Source organism: Monodon monoceros, unplaced genomic scaffold (assembly GCF_005190385.1).
Source record: "Monodon monoceros isolate NGI ecotype Baffin Bay Population unplaced genomic scaffold, NGI_Narwhal_1 Super_Scaffold_2, whole genome shotgun sequence".
Classification (NCBI taxonomy): Eukaryota; Metazoa; Chordata; class Mammalia; order Artiodactyla; family Monodontidae; genus Monodon; species Monodon monoceros.
In genome coordinates this window covers 99,167,039-99,177,547 of record NW_021703776.1, presented here as the reverse complement: position 1 = coordinate 99,177,547, position 10,509 = coordinate 99,167,039, and the positions used below count along the sequence as shown (strand labels likewise).

Here is a 10,509-nt window from a genome sequence, read left to right as displayed (position 1 = left end):
TCTTTGTGGATTAACCCAGAGCGCCTTCTGGGTAGGGTTGGGCCAGGCCCCTCCCCCGCTCCCAGGTGCTGGCCCCCAGCCCCACCTGGCAGGCAGCTGACTTCTTAAAAGTTCACCGAGGAGCGGAGGAGGAGGCCACCAGGAGGACCGGGACGATGAGCGCTGAGCATGGACAGCCACAGCAGTCCGGGGGCCGGAGGGGCCGGAGCTCTGGAGACAAGAAGTCCAAAAAGCGTAGCCGGCGCAAAGAAACCTACTCAATGTATATCTACAAGGTGCTGAAGCAGGTGAGAGCGGGAGCTAGGGGCGTGTGAGGAGCGCTGGCAAAAAAGCCTGGAAAGGGCACTGCATGGAGAGCGCGGGGCGCAGTTTACTTGCGGCACTGAGGCCCCCGAGCCCCTCTGGAGGGGGTGGCACTTAATCTCGGAGGTCCCCGCAACCGCTCAGTGTCTGTCTTGACCTGTGATGTGCAGGAGACCCTTCAAACAAGCTCCCACCACAGTCCAGAGGCTTACAAGGCTTCTGGACAGACCAGATTATTAAGCGGAATATTAGGTGGGACATAGTTAAAGGAAGACCACAAAAAAGTGCCGGGCTGAAGGTGACCAGGTGCCAAACATACGCTGGCACAACGAGAAGTACTAGTTAGTGGTGGCTAGAGCGTGGAGTGGTGCGTGTGAACTACAGCCTTGGGGAAGCCTTCCAGACGGGCAGCACTCAGTCTTTGGGGGGCTAAGGGGTTGGTCTACCTTATAGATAAGGAACCCCAGGTACATAAAGGCTCATTGGGGTGACTGAGTCCCATGACCTGACAGCAGCGGACGTCTGGTCCCCCTGGCTCTGGGGGGTTAGTCCCACCCTAACCCACACGTGTGCTCTGCTTCTCCCAGCGCACCTGTGAGAGGCACCTACTCCTGGGACTCTCGCCTTGGCAGGCATTTGGGGGCACTCATGTACCCAACCAGTGTGTCTAGAGGATCCCGGGCAACCTGGCCTCAAACACTGCCCTGCTCAGCAGAGCCAGGGCCGGGAGGAGGGAGGGGTGTCTGGGCTGCCTGCCCTCAGCCTCCCCAACCTCCCTGAGCCTCACCCCTTGTTAGGTGAGACCGCAGACTGGAGCCTGTCTCCGGTCTGAGTCCCCGGGTCTCTGGAATGCTCTCCTGGGGTGGGCCCAGCACCCATGTGGATCGGCCAAAGGGCAGCAGCAGAGAAGACGCCAGTGTCCTGAAGAAAGCGGGGGTGGGAGCGGTTATCAGTGAGCCCGGCCGCTTAGCCTAACTCTTCTGCTCAGAGCTCGTGCCGGGAGGGTTGGAGCGGGGCTGGGCTGCCGCGCGTGTCCCCCGTGTTGTGGGGTGAGCCACTGTCCCTCCTCTGCGGCCCTGAGGGGGACAGGATGTGAAGACAGCGCACAGGGGTCAGGCTGAACCCACGCGGTACAGGCCCAGGTTTCCGACTGTCACGTCCGGGGCACCAGAGGCGGTGGGCAGAGCGGGGGCCCGGGCTTAGTTCTGTGGCCACCACCAGCTTGACCTGCCTCGTCAGGCAGTCACCTACCTCTCATTCACAGAGAAGCAAAAATCCGCCTACCCACATTTTAGGACTGTTATGAGATCCCTACCATTTGTTTTACTAGAGGTCACCTAGTTCAAAACCTTCTGTGACAGAAGAGGAAACAGGCCCGGAGGAAAGTGTCGTATTTAAGGTCATACGGCGACTCATGGGACAGCCACAGAAGCCAGGTCTCCTCACCCCTAGTCTGGTGCTGAGATTGTGTCCTATGAGTGTCCTCTCCGGAAAATAATTTGGTCATGATTTACCAAGTTACGTGCACAAGCCCTCTAGGAACTTCTAGGAATAACCTTCATTGTGTTCACACAACTGTTCAAAGACATATTTATTATAATACAATATAATAGCAAAACAAAACCCCTAAATGTCCATTAAGAGAGGAATGTATAATATAAACTATGATTCGTCCATACTATGGAACACTCTGCAAATGCATTAAATGAAAAAAGAGACGTAGCATTGCTTATCTCTTGCAGTTGGGAGAAATTTTTTTTTTTAGCTTGAATATAGTAGTAAAAAAATAAATCCCTATCTCCATGTCTCTCGGCCTCTGGAAAGAGGCTGGTAAGGGGGCCTTGCAGTCCCCAGCTTGGGGCTGGGGCTTGGGGCAGAGTCCCCGTGTTAATTGACTGGTCCTGCCGCTTCTCCAGGTGCACCCCGACATCGGCATTTCCTCCAAGGCCATGAGCATCATGAATTCCTTCGTGAACGATGTGTTTGAGCGGCTGGCCGGCGAGGCCGCCCGGCTGGCCCAGTACTCGGGCCGAACCACACTGACGTCCCGGGAAATCCAGACAGCTGTGCGCCTGCTGCTTCCAGGGGAGCTGGCCAAGCACGCTGTGTCTGAGGGCACCAAGGCCGTCACCAAGTACACCAGCTCCAAGTGACCTGGGGCCCAAACTTAATAAAGGGTGAACTGCTCCCTCGTACTGTGGTGATTTGAAAAAGGGATAGGTGAAGGCAAGGTGTGCTGGGGGGCAAGGGTGTCGTCACTTTTTTGGCTCCCAAGGTGGAAGAACACTTATTCAGACCTTTAAAAACTGCTTTCTGGGGGCTTCCCTGGTGGCGCAGTGGTTGAGAGTCCGCCTGCCGATGCAGGGGACACGGGTTCGTGCCCCGGTCCGGGAGGATCCCACGTGCCGCGGAGCAGCTGGGTCCGTGAGCCATGGCCGCTGAGCCTGCGCGTCCGGAGCCTGTGCTCCACAACGGGAGCGGCCACAACAGTGAGAGGCCCGCGTACCACACAAAAAAAAACCGCATTCTGGGTGGGCCCCGTGAGGGACATGTGAGTGTACATGTAAATGTACAACGTTCTCATTCTTAGTGAGATGAAGTACGACTTGGTCTGGATTAGAATCCTGGGTCTACTGCTAGCTGTTTCCATCATGCCCTCTCTGGGCCTGAAATTCCATGAGTGTTACTCTCGCAGGCCATGGTTTTGTGATGCCGTTTCCGGCACACCATAATTTTTGTCCTGTGCCGGGCACAGGGGCTACACAGGTCTATTCTTCAAGACACAAAAATGAAAGGCCCAAACCAGCTTCTAAATAGCCGATTGGGATCTCTAAGATGTTTTTATTTCCCCCTAATGCTTTCTTCCCCTTAACTTCAGAACAAATTGGTGAGAATGTTTTTGAGACTCCTAACTTTTCTTTCCCACTTTTATTTTGAAAAATCTCAAATCCATAGAAAAAAATTGCAAAAATGTACAATGACCACATGTATGACCTGCACCTGGATTCACCACTTAACACGTGGCCACATTTGCCTTTTCCTTCTCATTCAGCCTCTGAGGCACTGGGGTGAAGGGGTGGGGTTTAGCGAACAGTCCAAAATCCCTTATGTTCCCTTTGTAATTTCAGCTTCTTGTACTGAAAAGGCTCACTGTAATGATGGCTGAAGTGTGGCCCTACATACTTCACACGTGTTTCTTCCTATGTCAAGCCTACCGTGGAGATGCCGAGAGATGAGAACAAATTATCCACACTTTGGTCCCACGGCCAGAAAGGGGCAGGCTCGGGAGACGTGGCCCAGGAACCTCGGCTCTTCCCCACTCCCGCTGTGTTTCACACCTTGCCACTCAAGGTGTGATTCAGAGGCCAGCGGCATCTGTGACGCCGGGGACCTTGTTAGAAATGCAGGATCTTGGCCCCAGCTCGGAGTGCAGAATCGGACCCTGCATTTCGACAAGATCCTCGGGTAATTAATTTGCAGGTGCATTACGCCTGAGAATTCCTCTTGGGCTGCTCTTTGCTGCTGCCTCTCTCCTCCCACTGTCCTTTGCCCCATGCCTTATATATAAGTGACATATGACTTACGACTTATTCATAAGTCCCTACTGGACACTGAGCTAAAAGCTCACCCCAGCTGACCAGGGCCAGGCTGCTGCTGTGTTTCGTATTTTCCAAAGAGCCTTCTCATGAGCCTGGAGCAGTGATGGGGAAACCCACAGAGGGCTCAAAATGAGCCCCAAATACCACTGAGTCCCACCCACTACTCCCAATGTCATTCTTTACGAGGGTATAGCTTACTCGAACCAAGTGAACTACCGTCAGAGCCCAGGGAAACAAGCGTGCTTGTGCTCTCACTTCAAGGGGGAAGAGTGGGGAATTCCCTGGCGGTCCAGTGGTTAGGACTCAGCGCTTTCACGGCAGCCGTGTGCCTGGTACAGTCACATACGAGAGAGAGTAAGGAGGCTCGATCTGCAGTAAGGAATACAGGGTCTCCAGCTGAGAGGTACAGCTGGAGTAACGCCTTTAGGACTGCTATCCTCCTAGAGCCTCCCAGTTTACCGGGTGACCTCAAATGAAGCCCATTCTTTCATTTGATGCTCACAAGGCAGGTAGCCACAGCTGACCCACCCTCTGCCCTGGTCAAGGCTTGCTAACAGGGAGCCGGTGTCCCCAAGCATGCTGCCTCCATGACATCCTCTAAGTGTCCCCTGGTCTTCTACCTGCAGCCCCCTCCCCTCGCAACCTTAGAACTTTGGGACAATGGGACAGAACTCTTAAAACTGGGCTATTCTGGCTTTGCAGGGTAGAGTCCGGGTGGAACCACAGTTCTTTGGATTCCAGGACCAGCTCACAAAGGGCAGTGTGAAGAGTGAGCACCACAACTGAAGGGTGAGTGAAGTGATGGGAGAGCAAAGAGCAAAGTGCGTCCCTGGCTCTCAGGCTGGGGTTACTGGGAGGGGGAGAAGGCCTGGTGGGGAGAGGGACCCCTGTGTGGGCCAGTCCCGGCTGGTCCCCAGACGTTCACACAGCGACCCTGCCCTCGCCTGCCTGTGGTCAGGCTTCCCTTGGACTATTAATTCCAGAACCAGGGCTCTGCTCTGGGGAAGGGACCCTTCTCTACACTCATCCTTCACCCCCGCTTCCCGCCCACCACCCTAGACCGTTGCAGCATCCCTGGGCTGCACCTTCACCTGGAGGTCACCAGCTGCGGACTCCGACGGGCCACTTCCTTAGCAGGAGCCCTAAGGGCCGTGCCCATTCTCCATTCTCCATCCTCCTGGCTTATCCATCAGGAGACTCCCTTCCCCAGGGACCCCAGTCCCTCACTTTCTCTAAGCCTCAGGGGGTGCTCACTGTAACTACCCTCTCACTCCCCCTGAGGGCCCCTCACTTCACTGAACTCCACCTCGGGACTGTGAGTAACCTTAACGTCACACCTTCTGGAACCTCGACTTCACAGTCCTCAAAAGCCTCTGTGGAGCCCACCTCCCCTACCAGCCGGCCCCCCTCCTCTGGGGCTCAGAGCATCCCTTGCTGGCTACCTCCTCTCCAGAGCTTACCAGCGCCTCTGGGACTCCTCCCACCTCATCTTGCAAGAGCTGTTGGGCCAAAAGCAGCCCCTGCTGGAACCCATGCCCCACCGGGAGCGGCAGTCCTTCCAGTACAGGCTCTCCTCGCTCTACCTGTACTACCTGGGGCTACTGCGCTGGTTCGACACCCTCTATGACCAGATGGTGCAGCCGCTGCTGGACGGCTGCTGGACGGCTGCTGGACGGCGTGGCGGGCCGCGTGCTGGAGCTCAAAGACGATCTGGTTCGCGTGGACCTGTGCGAGACCCACTGCCTGGACCAAGCGCTGCAGGACTTAAAGCTCACCCCGGTGGGCCGGCTGCGGCGAGAACCATGCCCGCGCCAGCTGGGGAAGGGGACATGGGGGGAGGGCTAGCCTGGACCTCCCACTCCTTGTGGAAGCAAGCCACATCCCAGCCAGCTGGGGGTGGGGGTGACCTGGACCTCCTGCGGATACCCCTGGCATTGGGACATCTGCAAGGGAAGGAGGGCAGGGCAGATCAGAGGATGGGGTTTGCGAAGTGCATGTAGGTAGCTGGGGGGTAGCCGGAGGGTCAGGCTGGAGGCTCTGCCTGGCTGGGAGGACCCATGAACTCAACTGCAGGGGACTGGTGAAGAGTCCCCCAGAGGCTTGTTCCTCAAAGCGTGGCCGGTGGGCCAGCAGAACCAGCATCGCCTAGGAGCTTGTTAGAAATGCAGAACCTCTGGCTGCACCCCGAACCCACTACAGTGTTCTGCACCTGCGTTTTCACAAGACCCTCAGGTGATGTGTGCGCACCAGCACGTTCCAGAGCACAGAGCTCCTGCACCGGCCTCCAGTCCGCCCCAAGGTCATGGTTCACTGGCCCACGTCCAAGGCAGTCCCCAGGTTTCCCCGACCTATCTGCCTCAGACTCAGCTGTGGGCCTGAAAGAGCAGACATTCCCCAGGCCCTGCCATTCTGCTGTGGCCAGGGCCTGGGAGCCTGCATTTTCAGAATTCCCAGTTGATTCAGATGCAGCGCCAGGATTGGGACCATTGCCCATTACCTACCGTGATCCTACAGAATTCAACTCTGGCCACATGGTGGGGGTGAGGGAAGAGAGGGATGACTTGGGGGGATTTTTCCCACCCCAGAGCTCTAGGATGGAAGAAAAGAGCCCCAGTGTCTGTGTGTACAGCTGAAAATGGTAAGGGATTGGCCAGATGGTCTGGATCTTTATTCTCATCTCCCTCTCCCCTGTTGCCCCAAAGGCAGACCTGGAGGTTCCAATTCCCAAATACTTCCGGCTGGAGCGGTCCAGCGTCCTGAGGGAGTGAGAGCATATGCTGGCAGAGCTCCTGTCCAGACGAGAGCCAGTGTTCGCCGAGGAGGTAAGTCAGGGAGACGCCCTCAGGAACAGAACTGCCACCCTTCAGGACACAGAGGCCTTGCCCTGCACTTTGCCCACCTCTGGGTGCTCTCTGGGTAATCCCTGGCCTCCTCATGGCTGCTCTTATGCTCCTTGTAACATTCCAACACCAAGGTAGAGGGACGGGACTTGTGCACCTAGATGCTCTGGGAAAACCTTAACCCCGGGATGTCTTTTGGGGGCTGGTCTCCCAGCTGCCTGCCTGGATGCAAGCCTTCCCTCATTTCCTCCTCCTTTGCCCCTGCTCTGGCCAGAGCTTTCCAATATTACCCCAGACGGAGGCCATAATCCTACTGCAAAGGGCCGAGCGGGCCAGGCAAGGCAGGCTTCGAGCCACCTTCATGTGAGAGATTCGGAAAAAGGAGGAGGGAGATTGAAAGATTCGGGAGGAAGGGCGGCCCAGGTTCAGTCAGGACGAAGCAGCGATCATCATACAGAAGGTAACCCCCCACCGCCCTCACCCCCACCCTCCCCACACCCAGGAGGAAGGTCAGGGTAGAGTCGCCTCCTCCAGGAAGCCTGCCTGGCTCAGCAGTTGATGACAGAAATGTAGGTGCTTGGGTTCTGTTGCCCCATGACTAGATATTAAGCTAGAGACCTTCATCAGTCAATAAACATGTATATTATTTGTTTATTATTTATTCTACATCTTATCCCCAAAAGGACTTAAAGTGGAATACCATAAAAGCCCCCCAAACAGAAAGACCATTAAAATTAGGGGAGAAAGGGAATTCCCTGGCAGTCCGGTGGTTAGGACTCCATGCTCTCACTGCCAAAGGCCCAGGCTCGATCCCTGGTCAGGGAACTAAAATTCCACAAGCTGCACCGCAGCCAAAAAAATTAAATAATAATAATAATACAAAAATAAAAATAAAAAAATTAGGGGAGAAAGATCCATAATCCAGCAGCAGAACAGAGTAGACGATCATTCCAAAAACTTTTAAGACTGTTAAAAATGAGTCACTAAAATGTATCCTGAGCCTCCTGAGGCAAAAGGAAACATGATGAACGAAATCGAGAACGGATGAGGTCCCGGTGTCTTTGGGGTCTGTGCCACCTGGGGTCACCCTTTACGTTAATCACACCCCATCCCACCTGACTACAGAAAACCCAGCTCTGTCTCTAGATCTCTCCGTGCCTTCTTACTGTCCTGGCGGGCGTGACTCTCCTATGTCACCTGGCAGCCCTGCTGTCTGCCCTGGCATGGGGGTGCGGCCCCTCTAGCATCCCCCCAAGGGTGCTGTTAAGCCGGCTCACTCTGGGCCGTAGTGGTTACCAGCTTGACGAGATTGGAGGCCGCCTAGAAAACTCCAGGGCAGAAAGGGCCCAGGACTGCTGACCTAGGGCTGCTGGATCTTTCTCTCTTAAATCAATCTCCTCTCCCATCTTCTCTCTCAAGTCCCAGTGCCTCAGAAGCGTCTGTTTCCTAGTCCAATACAGGAAACTTAGAACTCTTTCCCCCCAAAATGCAAAAGCAAACCAACCAACTAACAAGCAACAGCCCTGAGAACAGACATCCTCTCCAAATGAGGTAGATTTTTAGGTTATAAATCAGTATGCAGAGAACCCCAGCCTGAGTCCCCTGCATCTGGGTGACTGTACCCAGGTCCGGCTGCCCCACGGATGAGCAGGGGGTCCTCGCCCTCAGGAAGCGTGGAAGCAAGGCTTTGGAGAAGGAAGGTCAGCCCCAGAGCTAGAGCTTCCCTTCCCCCTGAGAGCCAAAGCAAGTCTCTTGTCCCTTTTGTAAGGATATGGAAACACTGCCTTCCAGGCCCCGGGTTCCCCACTCCACTCATCAGAGGCCCTTAGTTATCGGGGACCTTTCCCGTGCTGGTCACAGGAACGGGAGGACGAAGTGGGACGGGGGTCTGGACGCAGAGCCTGCTCACCGAGGCGCTGTCTCAGTGACACTACCGGGGCGACGCCATGGCCCCCTCTGCCCAGCACCCACCCTTCACCCCATGGCACTGGGGTGTCCACGGGTCCGAGAGTGGCCGGCAGCCTGGGAGAGAAGCATTGGGTGAGGGGTCAGGAAACCTGGCCCTGGCCTCGGCTCTGCACCGAACGGCCCTTGGACTTGGGAGAGGCCATGTCCCGGCTCTGGCCTCAGTTTCCTTGTGTCCAAGATGTAGGGGAGCTGCACAGTTCCTACAGCGCCCACGTCTATGCGCCTGGGTGGAATCAAGCATTTCTTCCAAATGCTGGGGGGATTCTGAGAAGTGAGATCAAGGAGGGCTTCTTGGCGAAGGTGGTACTTGAACTCTGATTTGTGCTTCAAAAGATACAGCAGGTTAGAGGGTGGAGATGAGGAGGGAATTCCGGGGCATGGGTGCTGAGGGGGCACAGCCTTGGAGCTGGACATCTTGGGTGCAGACGGGCCCCACCCCGCTCTGGGCTATCCCTGCTCAGGGGGGCAGTTGCCAGTGAGCTGTCCTCTGGAGGTGCCCTCCGCAGAGCTCTGCCCCTCACATCTCTGCAGAAATGCAGTATGGGGAGTGTCTGGGCCCATGTATCCCTGCAGGTGTGGAAAGGTTACCAGCAGAGGAAACGCACTCAGCAGGACCGGTGGACGGAGATGGAGTTCATCGGTATGGTGAGTGCCCCCCCCGCCGGCCCTGTACAGGCCCTCCCTGCCCACACCCCCCTCCACTCAGGACTGGGGTGGGCATGAGCGGAGGCGGGCCAGGCTGGGGCCAGTGTCCCTGGTTGAGGGATCCTTCAGGGTTTGGTTGAGGGAGAACCACGAAGCCACTGCCAGGCCACATCCGTTTCTGCCCCTCCCTCTCTAGAGCCCTTTGGAAAGAACTCACACGTGGGGCGGCATGAGGGATAGTAGCGCAGAGCATCTGGACCCCTGCTGCATGCCCCCAGATGGCAGGAGAGGCTGCAGTGAGTGGGTCCCGCAGAGGGAGGCGGCCGCAAAGCCAGTGGGAGCCCCGCCAAGGCTCTTGCAGCCTCTGGGAGAAGCACGGGAGGCTGAGTTGGGATGAGGACACACCCCTTTCACACCAGAGTGGGCCACTTGCTCTGGGGGCCCCAGACTTGCTTCTCCTCTGCTCTGCAGGCAGGATGGCTAAGTCTGAACAAGGTGCCGGGAGCGTGAATGCGCATGCCAGGGAGTGTGGGCGCTAGGGGTGTGCGTGTCCAGGCAGGGTGGACAGACCCTGCTCCCTGAACCTCGTCTGTCCTCTGCTCTGTGATGGTCTGCCCCCAGCTAGTCTCTGCTGACTTAGGAGAGCAAGGCCATGATAGGGGTGAGAGGCCTGATCCCTGAGAGGGGGCTTGGCCATGGGCAGAGCCTGCAGAAGCCCGGCGGATAAAGGCTGATGGGGAGGGCCATGGGCTAGGGGGGGCAGAGGAATCGGAGACAAGGGCTGGGATGGCTACTCCAAGGAGGGCGGACGGCGGCTTAGAAGGAGGGAGGGGCCCGGGTGGCAGCTGCGTGGGAGTGGAGGTCCGAGCTCATTGGGGGGCCGGAGAGCTAGACCCCCAGGAGGCCAGAGCAGGCAGAGGGAGGCCGGGCTCGGGCCTTGGTGGGGCGAGGGCAGGGGGCCATGGCACGGCGGTGGGTGAGGAATGAGCCCGGCCGCCCGGGCCGTCAACAGTGTGAGCTCAGCGTTTTCAGTAATTGTCTCTGTGCAGAGTGATATTTAAAATACATTTGGGAGCCAATGAGGCGGGAAAGTGGCTGCGAGAGCGGCTGCCGGCCGGGGGGGTGGGGGGGGGGGGGGGGGGGCGGCGGGGGGG

At 56.9% G+C, this 10,509-nt stretch overlaps 2 protein-coding genes across 2 annotated transcripts in view; both read left to right on the top strand.

Moving 5' to 3' along the window:
- LOC114901863 (late histone H2B.L4-like) lies at positions 1-2,476 on the top strand. Its single transcript, XM_029234030.1, has 2 exons — positions 1-287; positions 2,220-2,476. The coding sequence occupies exons 1-2, from the start codon at positions 156-158 to the stop codon at positions 2,454-2,456; spliced, it is 369 nt and encodes a 122-aa protein (XP_029089863.1). The 5' UTR covers positions 1-155; the 3' UTR covers positions 2,457-2,476.
- A 421-nt stretch (positions 2,477-2,897) lies between these two features.
- The window catches only part of IQCA1L (IQ motif containing with AAA domain 1 like), a 15,988-nt gene continuing 8,376 nt past the window's right edge, over positions 2,898-10,509 (top strand). Inside the window, 7 exon segments of the mRNA XM_029233086.1 lie at positions 2,898-2,902; positions 3,655-3,768; positions 5,326-5,550; positions 5,552-5,681; positions 6,605-6,724; positions 7,017-7,202; positions 9,284-9,355. Of these exon segments, the coding sequence (XP_029088919.1) occupies positions 2,898-2,902; positions 3,655-3,768; positions 5,326-5,550; positions 5,552-5,681; positions 6,605-6,724; positions 7,017-7,202; positions 9,284-9,355 (852 nt within the window).

Bases quoted from the DNA above. Each gene is read 5' to 3' on its own strand.
- LOC114901863 (XM_029234030.1), top strand. From the start codon at position 156: ATGAGCGCTGAGCATGGACAGCCACAGCAGTCCGGGGGCCGGAGGGGC. The intron at 288-2,219 runs GTGAGAGCGGGA...CCGCTTCTCCAG, and splicing joins TCTACAAGGTGCTGAAGCAG to GTGCACCCCGACATCGGCAT.